Genomic DNA, 21,050 nt, shown 5'->3' on the forward strand with positions numbered 1-21,050 from the left:
AGAGCCCCACCGCCACGACAAGGCGGGAACCGTTGGTGGGGGAACCAAATATCCTTGTTTGACTATACTTAACCCACACAGTTCATTACAATATGGGTTTATGTATATCTAGTTGTAACACAGCGCTGATTTCGATCGCTGTACTGGAATAATGTAAACCTGGCATAAAGTTTTGGTTACGAACCTGAATGGAGGTGTAAGCTCGCGAAATGGATCAAAGGTTTATTAATCAAAGGTGGTCCAAAAGGAATGGTGGAAGTCATCGGTACTAACCTGTGAGCTGTGATAACCTACTTAATTTAACCTTTCGACGGTGACGCCAAATGAAAAAAGGTTAAGTAATTTTTAACACGATCAAGGAGGTGTTGGAATCAAATAGTTTCATCGAGGAAAAAAATATGAAAGAACGAAAACTTTCAATTCAACTTGTCATTGACTGACAGAAGATTAAGATTTACTATGTCAATTGTGAACCATATTTAAAATTAAACTATTTAATAATTCAAGGTAGTGGTACGCAAGGAAACAAAGATGCGGAGAGCATTCCAGCGGCTCGACGAGCCCAACATGAGCGACAGCACCCTGCTGCTCAAGGTCGAGGACCTCATCTCCATGGCACTCGGTCCCAAGACTGTGAGTACTTCAGTCCTGAGAGAGGGATACCTGTCGCCCTGAGAGGAACACATGTATGCCCAGAGAAGGGAACACCCTTCTCTTGGTATTCCCCACTCTCCCTAACGTGTGTGATTGATGTCAATTTGTATATTTTACCCCAATTTCTAATGGCGTATACACAACATTTTTCAGGTTTATTTACTTAATGCGATTATTTTTTCGATTTGTTTCTTTTGTCTGCAGCAAAACTTAGTAAATTTCAAGCACATGCAAACAGTGCTATTTATGTTGGCCCGACAGCTGCGCATGCTCGAACAACAAGTTGAAATCAGAATCTGTGAGTCTGAAGAAGAAATAGTTCCTGAAGTGAAGAAAAGCGAGAAAAAGATGAGGAAAAGAAAGACGCTTCAAGATCAAACCGGTAAGAAAGATACAGGTTTTGATAAAAAAGGAAAGAAACATAAAGATACTGATGAAACCGACGAGGATACGGAAGTCGCTGGAAGAGGAACTAAGAAGAAAACAGGAAAAAGTGATGAAAAGCAAAAAAAAGAAACTGAGAAGACACTAGATAAAGAAAAGAAAGTGGCCGCTAAAGATATTAAATCTATCGAGAGAGAAAAATCTCCGGGCGATAAGAGAACTCCTGCCGATAAAGATATAACTTCCAGCGATAAAGAAAAACAAACGGGTTACAAAGAAAAATTACCTGGCGATAAAAAAGTGCCGGAAGACGAAGGTAAAGTTCCTGGCGAAAAAGAAAGATTAGCCGCTATCAAAGAAAAGGCCGACCAAGAAAAGAAATATGCGGAAAAAGTTAAGGTAAGACTGGGAGGCCCGAAACATAGGCTAGGATTTTTGAATAACATTTTTATATTAAAAATGTTCACCACACAGAAAACATCTGCAGAAAATAGGCTTATCATAAAATTACTACCATTATTTTGGTCGATTGTATTTATAAAATTTGTTGATATCGTTCGGCTTAAGCTTGTCCTAGGCATGTTCGCGATAAAACGTCGACCCTTTAAGAATGTCATTTTTGCAGAAACAGAAAATTAAGGCTGGTATCTCCGACTCAAGCATTGATTACAGAGGTATATTAATTTTTACTACGTAGTCCGCGCGGAGTTAAAAAAAACGTAATAAGTAGCCTACGTGTTCTTCCAGATTTTGTTCTGCCAAATCATCTATGCCAAATTTCATCAAGACCCGTTGTGACCTATATCTATATATATAAAAGAAAGTTGTGTTAGTTACGCCATTTATAACTCAGAACGGCTGAATCGATTTGACTGAAAATTGGTGGGCAGGTAGCTTAGAACCAGGAAACGGACATAGGATAATTTTTACCCCGTTTTCTTTCTTTCTTTTTTTTATTCCACGCGGACGGAGTCGCGGGTAAAAGCTAGTATATGTTAAAAAAAACCTTTCTTCAGCTAATCGAATAATCCTCTCGAATTTTACTCTTCTAAGTTATAGATTGTATTGAATTTAGTTTGTTTTATTGCCTTATGTTTAATATTTTACCTTACATAATAATATTTAGACAATCATTATTATTTTTACAGATAGAAAATCTCGGAAATCAACAGGTAAGATGATACTTACTAGTTTTTAAAAGTACATATTTCGATAAAAGGAGACTAGAAATCTCTACAGGGATAAGATAGTACGAAGAATATTTGTCTGGATTAATGAATATGCGTGTTAGGTCGGGCTCACGTCGGCAACGTGGAGGTGGTGACGCAGGCGGAGTTCGCGGGACTGGAGGCGGCCGTGCGGCAGCTAGAGCAGCTAGCGAGCCACCCGCCCGGCCTCACCATGCCCGATAACCAGACGCTGCGCGACGACCTGCTGCATGGCACCGCCTCCCTCACTGAGGCCATGCACACAATGCAGGTGGGCCTGCACCACATGTGCTATCATACAGAGATTTATTTAATAGAAATTTCTTTGTCGATTTTCTTCCTCACTTTAAGTAACGAGTGCTGTGTGCTGTAAATTTTTCAACAGGTGAACGCGCGCGTGCAAGCGGCGGAGGAAGCCATCGGGCGCATGGCGGGCCTGCTAACGCAGTTGGCGGCGGCGGGCGCGCTGCCGGCACAGCTCGCGGCCGCCCTGCGTGACGGTCGGCTCGACCTCTCCGCCCCAGGACTTGAGGACTTGCAAAAGGTGAGTCCGTAATTGTTTTTAACCTGGTACGTTATAAAAGATACTCATAACTCGTGACGTGATGTGACGTGACGCGACGTAACTTAAACATAAACGAAGTCGGAATAACAAATGGTTACGATTTTAAGATGTTATTGAGGCAAAGAAAGGAGACTGCGAGGGCAACGGGGGCGTGGCAGACGGGCCCCACCGGCACGACGTTGGGCACGATGGAGGGCGAGCGCGCCGTGGATGCCGCGACAGAGCCCGCCGCCCCGCCCGAGCCTGAGCCGGCGCCGCCGCCTCCCGCGCTGCCCACTGGTCGTCGTGACCCCTCTGCTCCTGTGACTGTCGTGGAATTCGAGTTAGTGGTTTAGAGTTTAGTTATAACGATCTTGTTATGTGAGCAACCCGTTACCAAGCTAGTAAGGGCGGATTTTCCCATTAATACTTTATCGTTGAATAGAATGGTGTGACCTCATTTCCTATGCTTTTGTTCGATGTCGATGCTAGTAGGTAGAGATATTGGATCATGCTGCCGATTTTCTGACGCCATTAATTCACTCGCAGTGACATGGTGACAGCGCTGAAGACGCAGATGTCATGCGAAATCCAGCAGATAACGTCGAAGGCGAACTCCGCGGCAGACAGTGCCATCAAGACCGCGCAGTTCGTCGGTGAGTTTACAGATCTTATGTTATCAACATAAATTTTGATCTTGTTGTGAGCTTTATGAATTACATAGCGGAGAAGTTGGAGCCGGCGATGGGTATGGCGGAGCGCATCAACGTGCTGCGCATACTGGTGGCAGACTACGCAGACCAGCTCAATGGTTTCGACGCAGGACTTTCTACACAGGTAAAATAGGTTACTGCTAATAACTATGTACCGCTTGAAAACAAGAAGTAATACTATAAATCGTAGCAATGAGAAAAATTGTAATAAAGTAATTCTTTTGTATAGTTAGGTTAGCCCAAGCCGAGAAATATTATTTTTACGATTTTATTGTGAGGCCCCAATAATCTTAATACGTAGTTCTACTATTCGTAGTAGGACTACTACTAATATTAGGAGATATAATGATGCAGTAGCTCGTTTATTTTCCAGATGCAAGGGTTTCAGGAGCAGATGAACCAGATGCGGACGGAGCTGAAAAGCGGACTAGAGCAGTTGGCAGCCGTGAACAACAACTCAGAGGCAACAGGTTGTTCGCTCGTTTACGACCTTTTGTGAATATGTTCCTTGAAGATAACCATATATTCAAGATTGCTATGTGGGCTAAACAAAATATTTGTTGTCAAGCTTTGGCTGAGCTGACGGCGCGGTACGAGGACATGGTGGTGGGGCTGGACGATGTGAACACCACGCACCAGGCGCTATACACCGTGCAGAGCAAGCTCAGTGACGAGCTGCGCGTTAGATGCCATCTTGTTTTTAATTCATTATTTCATAGTTTATAATTTAATATGCCGCATAATCTCTTCTGGCACAATTTCCAGAAGTATTCTTCTTTTAGGTAAGATGAAACAAATAGTCATTTTCCATCTGTTTCTGAAATATTCTAATCTTGTTGCAGAATTTGGTAGAGAGTGTCGAAATGCTGCGAGACCAAAAGTCCGATCGGGACGAGGTTCTGGATGCGTTGCGGGATAAGGTGAATTCAAGCTGCTTAGCCATTATCGCTTCGAGTCTTATGTTTGTTCGAGACCTACTCAAATAACTTTGTGTCGTGTCTCAATGAACTCCGTGTGAAGGCGGACATTTCGCGGTTGGCCGGGTTGTTGACCGAGGAGAAGTTCGCGGAGGCGCACGGGGAGCTCGAGAGGATGCTCGACATCTGTCAGGACAAGTTCAAGAGGCAGGACAAGACATGGATCGTAAGCCTACACTCAAATCTATCGAAACCATCCTCTTACAAGTGTAACTTTTACTGTGAGACTGCCTTTATTGATGGTATGTAGAGGGCGCTGGAGGATATCGAGAAGGCGCTGGAGATGAAGGCGGAGCAGACGGAGCTGATGTCGAGTCGGCAGGACGTGGAGGCGCGCCTGCAGGAGCTGCACGACCTGTTGCAGCGCCTCGAGGAGCAGCTCGGGGACCCGATAGTAAGACGAAGCTGATCGAAGGCACTCGTGCTTGTTACTGAGTCCGGGATATAACTCGAAACTAAGATTTATATTCGAGCGATAAATTTACAAGAATAAGTCAGCGAGGTGTTGCAGCATTGCTACACTTCACAGCCACTAACTCAGTGTCGCCGTGGTACCGCAGGCGGCGCTGCTGATGCGGCGACTGGGGCGCGGCGCGGTGTGCGGCGCGTGCGGCACGAGCGCGCTGATGACGCCGGGCGTGCCCCCGCAGCCCCCCGAGCTGCCCGCGCTGCACACCGCGCGCCGCCCGGTGCCCGCCGCAGACGCCGACTCCACGCAGGTCTGCGTACCGCACCCGCACGTCGAGGACGTCAAGTAACCATCCATTTCTCATTTACTTGTTTATTGTATAAGTTTGTAGGAATACAGTTTGGCAGAATAATGTGTGTCCCGGTGTAGGACGCCGGTGCGGTGGTGTGGTGGCGAGCACACGATCCGCTCGCAGCTGCGCCAGCGCGCCCGGCCCCCGCCGCGCACGCCGCTCACCACGCGGCCCTACATCGGGGTCGGCTTCGACGGAAGGGTAACGATTATAAATCTCATTTTACCGTTCAATTTCTCAGGAAATAAACCGAGTTGTAACCGTCTTATGGACGTGGAGTCGGACTAAATAACCGCGTTTATTCTTGGCTTATGGCAATAAAAATGTTGTTGGCGTGTGGTCCTCAGACGTACCACATGGAGGAGGAGCTGCAGCCGTGCATGGAGTGCAACGACCTGTTGGAGCCGCGCAAGGACGCCGCGGGGGGCGAGGGGGGAGCGGGAGACGCCTAGCCCTAGCCCTAGGCCCGCACGCCACGCCCCACCATACGCCCCGCCATACGCCCCAACACAAGCATTGCCTACAATACTTTCTTACACTTTTAATCTCTATTCTCTATTGGTTATTATTGGTTTTATACATTTTTAGTTTATATTCTTATTGGAAGATTTATTTGGTATTTGATGTGATTAGGTTATTTATTATTATTTATTGTTGTGTCCCGACTATTTTATTGGCTTGTATTAGTTGTTGTCGACGTGGCGCAGAACCTATTAGATCGTTTAGATATATAATATAGGTTTTTTTATATACTCAGGGACGAAGAGTGATAATGTATACTCGTATGAAAATAAATAAAACTATAAAAATAAAATTCTAATATATTTGTGCATACCCTTCGTTGAAATGTTATATGTTCTATTGTAATCTAGAAATCATGTTTGTTTGTCCGTGCTAGCTAAAGCAATAAAATTTCCCCATTACGTTGCTTATGACTTTGATAGCCCTTTTCAATAAAGTAGTAAAATTGTAGTACGTAATTATGTATGCCAGTAATCACATCGCATCGCATTATGGTCCGCAAAGAACTGAAAAAGTCAATTTCAAGGTGGAGAAGAAAAGTCGAAGGTCTAGGAGTATAATTCTCCGGTCTATCAGGTAAAAAATTATTCGAGTAAAACAATCACGTATTGAATTATAAGTTTTATTTCATAAATAATAAATAAATAATTTACATTTTCACAAAGCATATTTACATCTTACACGCGCTCTAAAATAATTTAAATAAATACTATTTTATTATTTAATTTTATTATTATAATTTATTGTCTTCATTGATTTTATAGGATATTAAAAAAATAGAATATGTTTTTATTAATTAAAAAAGCTACAAATATTTTTGTAAACATTTGAATTAAGTTTCTATTTTTACATTGCAATTACAAAGACACTTTTTGAAGATTTATTTCTTTCAAAGGTTAAACATTAAAAAAAATCATCAATTAAAAATTATTCAAAATGAAGTACAGATCAGTTGACTGTCAACTCGAAAATCTTTTATAAATCATAAATCGTGTTGTGACGTCATAACCTCATGTCGCGCATAACGCTTGCGCACTAGTTTGATGAACGAATAACTGTAGGTAACTAAATTTTTTGTACTTTTCAACGAAAGCATACTTCAATTAACTCGCATAGTATAAATATTATATCAACTATGTGTCCTAATACATTTTATATAATACAGCAAATATTGCTTACGCTATATAAATCACTATTCACTCAATATCTTACATGCTAACATAAAGCGTAGTGTATATAATTTTAATCTAGGAAAATATATAATGTGTTATTCACAATAATATAACGACATAGTAGTAGTACTATGTGGTGCAGTTTATTTTTCACACGTGCCTATCTTAGGTACAGTTAAACAGAAATTCAAATATTTAATTGTTTACACTTCTAATTTTATCTCGATTTTTCTCATAGTAGTAAGAAACTCAAACTCTAATTCGACTACAATTTGCACAAACATTGCACAGAGTATGCACAGAGGTATCTGCTTACAGTCAAAGAAATATAATACAACACAAAGTAGTTAAATGGGTAGTAAATAAATGTCCTCGACTATGTTCAAGTAGCAGCCATATCTGCTACTGACATTGTTGTAGGTGATATTTGTATGTGTCAGTGGCGGTCGCAAAGGAACCTAGAGCAGTCGTGGTCGCGGCTGGCAGCCATCACGTCTCCCAGCTGGTGTGCCACCGCCGCCGCGCCGCCGCTGTTTCCGCGCGAAATCCTGGAATCATGTACATTTAGATATTAGTCGATTTGTCCATTTAAAGATTAGCCTTGCGGTTTTCATTTACTGTTGTTGACACTTGTGACTGTGTCGATGGAAACGAACACAACGAGTGAGCATCTCGCAGCTGAGCGCGGTAGCCTATGACCTTACGGCCTATGGGAAACGCTTAGCTTTATTCTAAAAGACTGGTTAAGTATAAGTAAGATTTTGTATGCACAATTGCAAAGTTATCAGTATGCTGTCTCAGTTTTAACCCAGTTTTTTCTTCTTCGCCATCTTTTACCTGTTATCGTGATATAAGCGAAAATCGTCGGTATTATCTGACTGTTTATATAATATTTTATTTAATAATTCGCGGGATCGCCCTGCCGCAGCACGGCGCTGGCAGAATGTGACCGGACCACTTTCACCGGACGTCGCGTGCGGCATGGCGGCCATTACATAACGTTTTCAGCTGTGATAGGACTTTTGGCGGCAAACTGTCTATCTCGAGCGGGAAAACTAAACAATTTGTCAAACACGAAATCATATCACAGTAATATAAAGTTGTGATTTGTTTTTTGTGTCGATGAAATCTTAACCCTAGGTTAAAAATAGACGACTAGCTGTTTTCCGCCACATCATTCGCGCATAATTAAAAACTTGGCTATGCGTTCTTCCAGATTATGTTCAACATCTGTCCCAAATTTCATCGAGATCCGTTGAGCCGTTTTGACAAACAAAAACAAACATTCATCCAAACTTACGCATGTATAATATCTATATATATAGTCAGAAAGTCGTGTTAGTTACACTATTTATAACTCAAGAACGGCTGAATCGATTTAACTGAAAATTGGTGGGCTTAGAACCAGGAAACGGACATAGGATAATTTTCTAATCTAGTTTTTATTCCGCGCGGACGGAGTCGCGGTAAAAGCTAGTTAGTAATAAATAAAATGTACAACAAAATAATTGCAATTAAACAATTTTCGAACATACAAAGGTTTTTAAAAAATCAACAAAAAGCCAACATCACGCGGTGTTCCCAGGCGGTCACCCATCCAAGTACTGACCGCGCCCGACGTTGCTTAACTTCGGTGATCGGACGAGAACCGGTGTATTCAACGTGGTATGGACGTTGGCGATAACATAGTAGTAAATTAAGTATTGTATAACGAATTAATCGTTAATAATACAAACTGATTCGCACTTTTTTGATCGTTTTTAACGATGTCACAGCTTTCGTTTTGACTCGTTAATACTTCTTAAAATAATATGTGAGATATTAGATTAATCTGTAACGCAAACACGGAACTGAGCGCACTTAAATTAATTTGTACTTTAGTTAGCGTCACACCATCGCTGCGTAATTATACGCTATCGTTTAGTTTCTACAATAATTTCAAACGAGAAACTCGCTGGATAAACGGACGGACGACATTACCGTGTCAATGACTTCCGCTCTTGTTTGATAAATAACAATGCTGTTAAGAAATGCAACAGGCGTTGATCTCCCAATGTCAATCATATTTTGTTAAAAGAAAAAAGGCAAACTAAGTAAGCAGCTTTGTAACAAGTCTATCTAGGTCATATTCAAAATTAACCATTCATAAATATAGAAATCCTTGCAAAAACTTTTTCCTTCCTATGGTACTGGATTCCCATTATCTAGAAGGAAAATAATTTGTGTTAATAATTATTAAATTGCGTTGATAGTGTGAAAAACTTTACATAAAACGCGTAAAACGTTTTAAGACGTTCGTGTAAAGCGGCATAGCTTCCTCTTGCTCATTTCCTCACGCCTCACTGTCCCTTTCCACAGCTTTCTTGTTTTCCCCACGTGCGCTGTGTTACGTACAGACGGACGGACGAACGCAGTTATGTGACGCCAGCGCAACGTAGAGAAAGCTCCTATCCGTCACTACTGAATGACCCTTGTAAATATATATAACATTAAATAAATAACAGCTCAGAATACATTAATTTATAGTTTGATGTTATTTAATGTAAAGTGTTGCTGCCCCTAGTTCAGTGGCAGTTATTAGTTTAGTTTTAGATCATCATTAAGTTAGAGGCGAATAGAACAAATTTTTCTACGAAGACGAAGGCGCGGGTTGTAACTAGTTCTATTACGTTTTCCTTATTTCACTTATAAAAGCGATGGACCAGAAAACATTTTCCTGTTTAACTTTTTTCAAGTTCAACTTCTACTTTGTGATACACTTGCGTACAAAAGTACTGTTTTTTTTTAATTAATGTAAGCGAATGTAGGTTGGGAATTTTCCTCGTTTGAATAAAACATGTACATACATGTTATACCTTCCTGATCCGGCTGCCGAGCAATGATATTAAAACAACGAGGCGCTCTGTTGACCAACCGTGAAAATCATGTATGTTACCCTTAATACATTATTCTGTGACAAATCTAAAAATATTATGGTACTAAAACATGAAAACTTAGTGTTTAAATAATCAATCATCATTTAATCGATTGTAAATAATTTAGTATTTTTACAATCAAATCAAATTTGTAATTATAACGTAATGTTTATTAATATTTTAACTGTATATGTAATATATCATCGAGCTCTGTGCTCCAAATCTCGTCCACTTCAGAGAAAGTTCATCTGCATCACGTGATACTCGGATAATTGCAGTTATAATTATAAAATGTACGCATAGTCAGTGACTGACATAGATTTCAACTTATGCAATGACCTATTTTTATTCGTTTATATAAGATTATTAGGTTTAGATAATAAAAAGTCTAGGTAAAGTATTGGTGTTTGAGTATAATAGTACATTCCGCGTATCCGTGGCCAGTGACCGATGTCCGGTGGCCGCGCATCATCTCGCTCGCTTTCACCGACATTGACGTTTCTCCCGAGTAGACTCGACCGCCGCTCACTGCGGCCACTTCGCGTTTATGCAATGCAAGTTTGCAGAGTGTTATGAGGCGTTATGTAATTGATCGCGTCCCGAAAGCGATGGAGTGTGTCGGCTGTATGGCGTAGGTCGTTTTGACCTCGAGAAAGCTAGGCTAGTGCACCCGGAGGCTCGCGCTCCGCTCGACCATTATTATTACGTCGTTGGTGACATTGTTTAGTGACATTACTGTATTGAAAGCGCTGGAGAGTTATTGTTATAAAGTGGTTTCATTAACTGATATTTACTTACATTTTTAATAGAGATTCCATCTTTTTCTCCATTGTGAACATGGAGTCAGAAGGTTGTGAGGTGAGCACCTTGCAGAAGGTGTACTTGGCGCACTGAGAGTCGCGCCAGTCGGTGTGGCGCACTAGGTCCATGGCGGCCGCGGTCATTCCTGAGGGCCCGAGTTGCACGTCCACGCGCTGTAGGTCTTCAGGCATGTCAACCGATAGAGCACGCTTCACGCTGCGCCTCAGCCGGGGCAGGCCGGGCGGCACGCGGGCCGCGTACGGCGCGCTCAGAAAGCCCAACAAGTCGCGCTTCGTGCGCGCACCGTCGCCGCCTTCGGGAGACATTACCACGTAAACGTTTTCGCTGGGCATCTTGTAATTATCGTCAAAGAATTTTTGCGTACTTAATATTTGTCTGTCGATGTCAAAAGGCGCACCCATAAAGGCGCGCTTGTGTTCCTTCTCTAACTCGTCTTCGTCTGCGTCCCCGTCGGCGCTTCTCATCAAGTTGGCGTCGAGCAACCTGCCCATCGCGACGGCGCCTAGGCCAAGCGCCGCGCCGCCCGCCATGAGGCCCAGCGCGGGTAGCATGGCGGGCGCCCCGGAGGCCGCTGCGGCTGCGACGCCTATTTTGTCCTGTGCGTACCTTTGGCTTTGAATCGCGTTGGATGGGTAGAAGCCCAAGTTGTGGGAAATTTTATGCGTCGCCTCAACGATCGGCTCGAGGACGGGTTGTGTGACCTTTGCGATGGGGTCTATGATAGGCCGCGTCAGCGACTGCATCGTTTGACTCGCGGTGTTTATGGTATCCTTCATGGAATCCGTGAATCTCTTCCATAGAGAAGGTTCGGGCATCCGTTTTACATATCCGTAAGTGTATGGGTATTTTGGGCTAGGATTACGTTCATAATAAGAGAATTTGTTATATTCGTCCTCATAGTATCTATTGCCGGAGGGTATTTTGCTCTGAGAGCGCTGCTGAGTATAGCCGATTGGCTCCATGGGGTAGGGGTGGGCGCTTTTCGGGGCGCTAGTGTAGTATTTCACTTTCCTTGGCATCGCGTCGTAGTTGTCGAGGCCATCGCGAGTTGCCTTGGCTGGTTGCACTCCGAGTTCGGGGTGGGCGTATTGTAAAACAGGATTTCTTTCGTCGAAGCTTAATTTGGAATTTTTGGGTGTATAGGCTATGGAGTTGGGAAAATTAACATCTCCGGGATGTTGGAGCATTCTTCTCTGAATGTGATTTTCCGCGTAGTCTAAGTCCCCGTGCGCCCGCGAGCTGCGGCCGCTAAAGTAGTCGCGCTTCGATTCTTGTTCGTTGATCTGCTTGATGTATTCGATGAGCTTGGAGTTGGCCACTTTCGAATTATCGGCCTTGGTGAAGGGACCGTAGTTGGATTTCTGGTAATGACTATCTTTTTTTTGTTTGTACGCATAATTTGGACTATTATTAATAGCATAAGAGCCAATTGCGTCATCTGCCTCAAATTTAACATTGTCAAATTTAGTAAACGGCCCGTCCTTGTGCTTGAAGTTGTCCTCCTTGGTAAAAGGGCCGAAGCTCTGCGAGGGCTCGGCGGCCGCTATGTCTGGGTACACGTCCGCTTCGGGGATCGCCCGCGGAGGAGTATAACCTTCGGGGTAGGGTACCAGTTCACCGTTGACCACTCGCGCGTTGCGCCAGGTCTTCTTGTCGGACTCGTCGTCGGGCATCCTTACGCCGTGTATTTCTGGAATTCCATCGTCACCGATAGACAAAATTGACCTGCCTCGCTTGTTGTTGTATTTTTCTATTGCCTTTTTAATGTAAGTCGGGTCGGAATTCACTATCACAGGGTCGGGTACTTTAATATTTTCACTATCACCATCTGACACTTTTGTGCTAACCACTTCAATATACACTGGGTTCCTGTCGTTTTTGATTATTGGATTATGCGGATCGAATCTGTAATTTTTGACTCGTCCACCGTAATCGAGAAAACTGGTCGAAGTTATGTAAACTTTTTTGTTTTCTGTCTTTTTGTCATTATCATATGTGGGGTAGTAGCTAGCGGTCTCGGGATCGACGTCCGGTTTCCCGCCATCCTCCTGTATGTGAGACTCGGGATACACGGACACTGGAGACCAATTCCCATACTCCGCTTTTACGTCACTGAAACTTTCGTCCTTGTTACGATTCACGTAGTAATCGAAACCGGCGAGGTCACTGTTAACTGTTCCCATGAAATTAAGTTTTCTCTGATCTCTGCCCTCCGTTTTATTCTTCTCCTCCCCCGTGGTGTTGAGGACGGTCGTCTTGACGGAGACCGTTGTGGGCGACGGCGTGCTGGTGCTGGCGTGCGTCGTCGACTTTAAGTCTTTCTTTTTGACGATAAGTTGCGTGACGTGCCCAGACTTGGTCCTTACGTTGAGGGTTTCCGTAGTGAGAGGGTTGAGACTCCGGGAGACTTTGAGTTCGGTCCTGGTGGTACGGGAGGGCAGGATTGTAGTTCGGATGGTCTTTGTGGTGGTGGTGTTGTTGTCAGCGGGCTCCGTGGCCGCGCTGAGTACGGCGCAGAACACCCACACCGTTGCACATATCCGTGTATACTTTACGGGAATCATCTGGAAAAGAAAAGGAGTTCGTTAATATTTCATATGAGAAGTTTTAAGTTTTAAAGTAAAAAAAAATATATCACACTAAATTGGCTACGATGACAATCTTAAAGTATTTCTACTCTATTTGTAGCGGTTTCAAATTTTACTAAATGTCGAGAGTTAACTCGGTGGCAGAAATTGTTCCAAATAATTCTTCGGAACATTCCGCATAGTAAATACGGCAAGAAATGCAGAAGGAAGTTAGTTGTTAGTTAGTTGTACGGGCACGATTTTCCGCAACTCCAAATCTATGCACAGAGAACTGACGTCCCTCTGACACTGACGGAAGGCCAGAGAAGGCCTTCCTAGTCCTATCAATTACAAACACCTCAAGCAGCATAGCAAAGCACAATAGCAAAGTCTTGGGTAGCGCAAGTTTCGCGCGTTTTCTCCCGCGTAAACGAGTGCGTTTCCTCGCCACATCGGCGCTGGCGTCGCGTCGCGGTGGAAAACCATAATTATAGTAATTTCACACGGAATATCTTTTAGAAAATGCGTACCTTATTGTTCTTGCTTATGTATTTGTTTAGGTTTTTAATCTGCGTAGATGAAGACTTTGATGAGTGGCCGTCAGATCGACTGTTAACGATTGGCTGACAATTTCAACTTTTTTTACTGGATCTTTCGAACGGCATAAATTCCGTATTAATTGTAAGGGACATATGTTTTTTTTTATTGATTATAGAGTTGTACTAAATATGTCATATTTGTATATAAAGCCGACAGAGAATTCATAAAGCAAAAGTGAAACGTCATTAGAGCTGTAGTTGTAAGGCACGCGGGTGAACGCCCTGCAACGGTATACAACACAACACAGAACGCTACACAGAGCACATCATGAGAGAAAAACCTATCAGGTACCCGGCATTAAGTGCTCCCTTGACCTTGAAATATCAGAATATTCAATTTAAATTATTGTTCGAATAAGCAAGCACTTAACTAAACATCTATTTAATACTTGTAACAGAGATGTATCTATAAAGTCTAGATTCAGGTATTTCGCAACAGCTCTGACTTTGTGTTATATATTATGTAGGTAGATTGTTTACTATGTGTTTGCCCTGGATAGCTTACAAGTTTTTAAGTGGAATTTTAAACATATATTTAAATCCTTGCAAGTGTGTTGCAATGTACAGTGTATATTAATGTGGCTATGGTAGCACAATTTGTTTTTAGTCGTTTAAGTAAATTATTACATTCCTTAACTACAATTAGGCAATAACGACCTGCAAGGCTCTTTTAAACTATAATTGTCTTCATAGAATATAGGAATTATATATTTTTAAAAACATAAAAATCAATAAAACTTCTCAATTTTTGGATTTAAAGAAAATTATTAAAAATATTATTTAAAAGATGCCGCCGATTATCAAACATGGTTTGAGATTGGACATTGATTTCGGTCGTGACACAACAACGAGCTAATAGGATTTAATGAGCTTGTAAATACACAAACGACAGACAAGGGAGCGGCTGACATTTGGCGCGTTGTACGGCGTGACGCGTGAGCGCACCGGCATTGTTTGCCGATCGCGTATCGGTACAGGATGGGGGGCGCGGGGCGTGAGGTTCCCACATTGTAAACCATTGCGAATGCGTTGCGAAACCGATCCGCGGCAATTCAGACTCTCAGCAGGTGTATTACATAACTATATGTATTTAACACTTGTCATTCACGGAGAGATAAATTCGAAACGGTACTTTAAGAGTCGAGTCGCCAAAAAAGGGTTTTACATACAAGGTTTTAAACATTTTGGTTTCGCAAATGATGATTTTCTAAATAAAGAAGTACTTTGTTAAATGATGAATAAGATTGATATATAAGAAATTTGAATATTAGTTAAAATTGGCAAAACTGTTGAAATAATTAGATTTTATCATTTGAGCTGACATAAATTAAACAAGTAGGTCACAAAAAACCTAAATGACTAACAACCGGTTTGGTCTCAAAACTGTTCCAGTTTTCCCTTTCGTGGACACGTAAATACGGAAGTATGATAATCAATGTCGGAGCGTTGCGCAACCGACGAGGAAACCGAATCGAACTGAAATAAGAAAGCATCGCATTCCGATATAATTACAAAATGGTAATGGACGCGTTTGGGCGCCGCCGCAACCCGCACCGCGCGCGCGACCGTCAGGTGAAAGTGGTTGCGTCACTCCGCCGCCGCGAGTCCACTGCAGATGGCGCGACGGTCGGTGAACATAGACAATGTTTTTAAATAGATCAATCCTTCAGGTCTATAGACCTATGTCACATATAAAACGCACAACGTGTATAAACATAGTACATAATATTCAAGGTTTCATTATTTTTGTGGAGGGGTTTAACCCCAGGACTGGGTCAAGGTTATTAACTTAATATGACAATTACATTAGAATTATAAGAGATGGAAGTGTAATTGTTGCTATTTTAACTACAATCTTTTAATATTATACCTCATACGATCGTCAAAGATCCGAAACACCATATTACATATAAAATGAATAACGTCCTGTCTCCAATTTCGTCGCTTAGCATTGCTATTATTAAAATAAAGAGAGCATTTACTTTATAATTAGAAAATCCCACGCGATCATCACTTTTCGTGCTAATAAAGTGAAGCTCACATTGTTTCGGCAAACATTAAACATTTCTAACGACCCTTTCTAATGACCAGAGACAATCGCATCAAGAAATGTTTATAATGGTGCTTTAAAATGAAAACGTTATTAAACATCAAGATCGAGTGAAACTAAAAACAATTTCTGTCGCAATCAAATGGAACAAGTTGTATATAATTTTGTATATGTACTTACATATGTATAAAAGCATTAAACATTTGATAAAACCTGTATAGTTTATTGAAATGTGTTATTGTGAGTAACCCAGATATTCAAATAGCAGCAAACACGAGCACAGACATGAATATGTATGTAGTATTAAAACGCCCGCTCCAGTAATTCATATAGAGAAATTATCTTTAATTTATTTAGATACTTTTTATGACGCTGATATTTTTACATCGTTCAAAAAGAGTGGTTCATAAATATTTTCGTCAGGTAAAATATTTTTCACACCTGTTTTTATAGTTAAAATATATTCCTAAATGAAACAATAATAATAATATTTAATAAGAAAGAACTCTTTGGAAGAATTCCTGTTACAACTAAATTATAACTCTTTGTTCTTTAAATAATTTGTTGTAAAGTTGCGACAGGTCACCAGTGTTATTTATCAGCGATAGCATAAGTGAACATAATAGTGTGTGACGAAGTCGACATTACTCCGATATGGTCACACCTTGCCCTACTTACACTGTTGATGACCGCGGAGGTAACAATAGGTAACATCACAAACCCACATATGGTTGAGTTCGGCTCAATGTGTTGTAAACATCGAAAACGATGTAGATAATAAATGTTCTTTAGCTTTAACACATTAATGGGACGGTTAATGGTAGAGATAACTAAGAGTACAGTACTCTATTGTCTATATCTATTTTAGACATGCTCTCAAGGTCTGATATAACAAATTCTTAGCCTATCACTACTTTGTTTAATGACCATATTCCAGATAGTAACCAGAAAGGGTAAGGCAATAAATAAAATCACAGTTCACAAGTTGGCAATAAAATTTTGAAAGGGATCTTTCACGAGAAAAAGTATGGGAATCTCTGGTCTATGTAATCGTTGATTTCAACACAGCTGTAATATCAGAATGTAACAAAAAGTAAGTGAACCAGTTCACTAGAGACCTGATCGATGCGACTCGCAAAAGTTGCACAACATCACTAGGCAATACGCACTAGGCTGAGCTAACAATGCTGCGCCTTGTGCGAACTGTAATGATGTAATCTACAATCCAAGTAAATAGATCAATCCTCTGATATATAATTACAAAAGGATTCATTGTGTTTATCTATTTGTAATAATCTCGAAGACGAGAGAAATGAAACAATTATTATAGTTTTTCAATAAAACCAATAAGTATTTTAGCACAGTTTTTGATAATTTCTATGCTTTGATATATCGACTGTTTTAATGCCGATGGCACAGAAAAGAGATTGATTCTTGGAAATACAAACTCTTATCAATGTAAAGTCTAGTCTAGTGCATGCAAATAAATAAGCGGTTGCATAAACAAAAGAAATCGAAACTGACGACATTCAACAGGCGATTGCGGACCCGCATACGAGATGGCCAGCTGACGGCTTTCTAACACGACCATTGGTATAAATGCTCATTTAAAGTTACAACATAACATTGTTACTTATACTTTCTGGTATGTGATGACACTTGTGCGGTGTCATCAAGTTTCACTTAAACTAGTGCTGGGTCACAAAGATGTATTTTACAATTTTACATATAAATTATTATCATGTTTGATTCGAACTAATAATAGACATAGAATTGTCAGGAACTACAACAGACGCATTTGAGTCGGAACGATGGAAAATCTCTCATTTCCAAGCAAATGCCTATCCATTCATAGCGATCAGTGTCTGGCGAGGACTCTTATATTAAGTTATAGGGACTTTAAGAACGATTTGTGACTTCTATTTCTTTAAAACGTCCCTATTTTATATAATGAAGCATGTAACACGTCATATGGTAGCCCTGACCTACCCTGCCGATATACATAATATGTATATTATAATATAATATGTTGCTCGCCTTGCTTATCCTACTTGACGGATCTGTTTGTGTCCGTACATGGCACGTGGCTATCAGAGTCAGAGAATTAAATTTGCTTCCCACTAACTATTGCAAACTGTCTCATTAGAGCTATATTTTAGCACGAATACATGTTGCTATGACAAGTTTTTTTTTTTGCATTGGGAGCGAAAAGTCAACGAACCTTGTAACGGCGGGTATAAAATATTATTTATTTTTTTGAATTTAGAACTGCACGATTCCATTTTTTAAATTTTGATTACATATGATGACAATCGTACGTCGTTACAACGTTGAGTCAATGAACCGCTTTTCTATTAAACATTAAGCCCCCTTTAAACAAGCGTCAATTAGAACAAATGCATTGGTGGCTCGAGAGCCGTCAACACCAAATTTTAACGTGGCGTTAAAAACGCTCGTGCGAATGCGCCCTAGTAACAGTTTTACATCTTACAATTAATGAAGATTGCAATGTTTGTAAGTAATATCACGATGCGTTTACGTGATTTTTAACGAAAAACTAATATTTAGCATTTTCGGCTGTTTTCAAGACCGTGTTTGTTCCTTTCGACGAGATTTTAACTGGAAGGTAGTTGTATACGGGCATATTATTAGCTACTTTTTAAAAAAAATTCACTGACGAAATCGCAGGTGACAGCTTTAATAATTAATTCAACTCACTTATATCTTTGAAATCCGTATTCATTCCCTTTAAAAGATGTTTTTATGCATGTCACCTTATAAATTACTACGCATAAGATATCCAAAAAGTTTTTTATCACATCGTAACACTGGCAACTTTAAATTTAAAAAAAAAAAACAACAATAAAAAGCCGCGTAAAACAAATAGAAAGGTATTGCTCACCATTCAGCGTGTTCGTAGAAAGTGAAAACTTGTGACATGCTCCGTGCACTAACACTCGCGAGCTTTGTATCCGCGGTATTAACACCGAGGGAGACACCGCAATGGACAAGGTGCTGCAGACAACTGGAGCCTGTACCGCGCTGGGGCTTCGCGCTGCACTGCCCGCCGCACGCTGCCGAGTGGGGTGTGCGGATGTTACTGGTGAGACATCTTGTAAAACAATAAGATGTCTCATGTCTAGTATTATTGTGGTTGATATAATAATGAACCATTATTTTAGCTTATAAATCTGATTAAGTTTATGTTTACTTATCACCTTCTTATCAGTTTATCATCTGGTACCATATATCTGGTATATAAATATAATTGAGAATAAATTCTGTTAAATAGTATGTACTGTTTTTTTTAATTATCAACAGATTTTTTTATTTATCTAATAAATCGGAAATCCATACCCCTAACCATTGAGCTATTAGTGCTTCGATGGATTGGAAGGGTCAATAGTTACTTAAAGTTGTCTTCTTAAAAGCTTTATAATACATTATTGCATTCCCAAATTGAAACAAATTCACACATTCAGGTATCTCTGTAGTGTCGGCCGTAGAAAATAAGTAGTTTTAAAAAAATCTTTTTGTAAAGGGGATTTAATAACATTTTAAGAACTTTCGTAATTGTTTTTAATTAAGTTGATGTTGGTGTAAATATAATTTTGGTACAGGCGTAGAGTACAAGCAACTTTTTACATTTAATAAGGCAATTAAAGGAAATAAAATATGTTCCACAATTGGTGGGAACACAGTTAATGTATGTAATGTGATGCGTAGCGCTTTCAATTCTTATTATTATGAAATAACATGCAAATGAAACGAAGGAGAAAGTGTAATGTTTTGATAAATATTCAAATTATTATATTCTTAGAGATTTGCGACATATTTGATTAGTTTACTATATAATTGCCATATGTTTAATATTTATAAATACAACTCCAACGGAGTTTAAAAAAGTTACGATATAACGCTATTGTGAAAATAAAAAGCGAACATTTCATTTCAAAAAATGACTAACTATTTCGTAGGACTTTGTTTACTTTTCTTTGCTCTATCATAGGGCCAATGGGGCATTCTTCATAATAAGAAAAGGTAATCAGTTAAAAAAAGAATAAGGAGTTTTTTTCAAATACGTTTTTCTATTGTTTTCAGAAACAATTAGAACAATTAAATGCATTTTTCTATTCCAAGCTCTTCCTTATATCATTTGCAAGTCCACATCTGTTATTGTATAACATCTCACTGGTAAGGTCCACATTATTGGCTGCCTCTCCATTGTCGACGGCTGCACGTCACATAGCATCGGCGAAGTACCGTGTTATACAATGTATCCGCACCTCAAAACTTGAAAGAAATTCAAGTTTCGAATGAAATGGAGGACAGGTATGATGGAACCGGATATTACATATATTGTGATTTGCTTTTTATGTTTATTAATAAAGTTTTTGTGTTTCTTCCACGTGTGTAATTATCACCTTAGTGGTCTAGTACTCAACCGGAAAATACCTATACTTGTAAATGGTTTTACGATTAAAAAATCTATATATTAAAGCCTTATCAAAAAGATGACTGCCACATATTACATAGGTCGTTAGTTTTTAATTATTATGGTTTAAAGACATGTGAGTGTTTTGTATTTTGTCGATTGATAAAGTGTGTCAAGTAAAACTGATGGACGGAGGATTGTGTATGAAATGACATTCGCCACCGAAACTTACGTAACACACCGAGAAATGATATTTAAGTACAAGAACTTTTACTTTCAACAGTGGCATGGGAAAGAAACTTTGTTTATTATTTTGGTATTATAATATGTAAATATCAACATATTCTCAATGTTTAAGTTGATTTACGTCCTAACTGATTAACCTTAATTAATAATAATTAATATCCATCTAATTTTAACACTCACGATTATGTTTTTAACGCAAAACTATTGTACATAAAGTTAAACTATGTTTGAATACTATTGATGAACTTAGAGATATACAATTATAACTCGGTTGTAGTCAGGTGAAAGCAGATGATAACAGACGAACAGAGCAGCGGCTGCGAGTTGCCTCTACGCTCCACTTGCACTCTACCTGGTGCACTTCTCAATACTTTTTTTACTAAGATTAACAACTGATAAATGTTTTACTTTACAAAATACAAATTATACTTGATTAAATATTCCCCAATGAGTACTTTAAAGGTCTTTTGATGATGTTTTA

The 21,050-nt window shown here is 40.0% G+C and overlaps 2 protein-coding genes and 1 non-coding gene across 3 annotated transcripts; 1 reads left to right on the forward strand and 2 right to left on the reverse strand.

The window, feature by feature from the left end:
• The first annotated feature begins 440 nt into the window (after window positions 1–440).
• On the forward strand, window positions 441–5,796 carry LOC106708388. Its single transcript, XM_045681106.1, has 17 exons — window positions 441–633; window positions 859–1,437; window positions 1,664–1,712; window positions 2,187–2,210; window positions 2,330–2,517; window positions 2,632–2,790; window positions 2,919–3,133; window positions 3,340–3,446; window positions 3,515–3,627; window positions 3,877–3,973; window positions 4,072–4,184; window positions 4,346–4,423; window positions 4,524–4,646; window positions 4,731–4,874; window positions 5,041–5,234; window positions 5,319–5,442; window positions 5,589–5,796. Exons 1-17 carry the CDS (start codon window positions 532–534, stop codon window positions 5,691–5,693), a joined length of 2,514 nt encoding a protein of 837 aa, XP_045537062.1. The 5' UTR covers window positions 441–531; the 3' UTR covers window positions 5,694–5,796.
• Window positions 5,797–6,766: 970 nt separating this feature from the next.
• Window positions 6,767–18,951, reverse strand: LOC106708448. Its single transcript, XM_045680943.1, has 3 exons — window positions 18,791–18,951; window positions 10,649–13,236; window positions 6,767–7,483 (listed from the first exon to the last, which is right to left on the reverse strand). Exons 1-3 carry the CDS (start codon window positions 18,791–18,793, stop codon window positions 7,372–7,374), a joined length of 2,703 nt encoding a protein of 900 aa, XP_045536899.1. The 5' UTR covers window positions 18,794–18,951; the 3' UTR covers window positions 6,767–7,371.
• LOC123721682 lies at window positions 8,496–8,614 on the reverse strand. The gene has a single exon (XR_006756287.1). It is a non-coding gene; the product is annotated as a 5S ribosomal RNA (ribosomal RNA).
• Window positions 18,952–21,050: the final 2,099 nt, after the last annotated feature.

The sequence above is a fragment of the Papilio machaon genome, chromosome 14, assembly GCF_912999745.1.
Source record: "Papilio machaon chromosome 14, ilPapMach1.1, whole genome shotgun sequence".
Taxonomy (NCBI): domain Eukaryota; kingdom Metazoa; phylum Arthropoda; class Insecta; order Lepidoptera; family Papilionidae; genus Papilio; species Papilio machaon.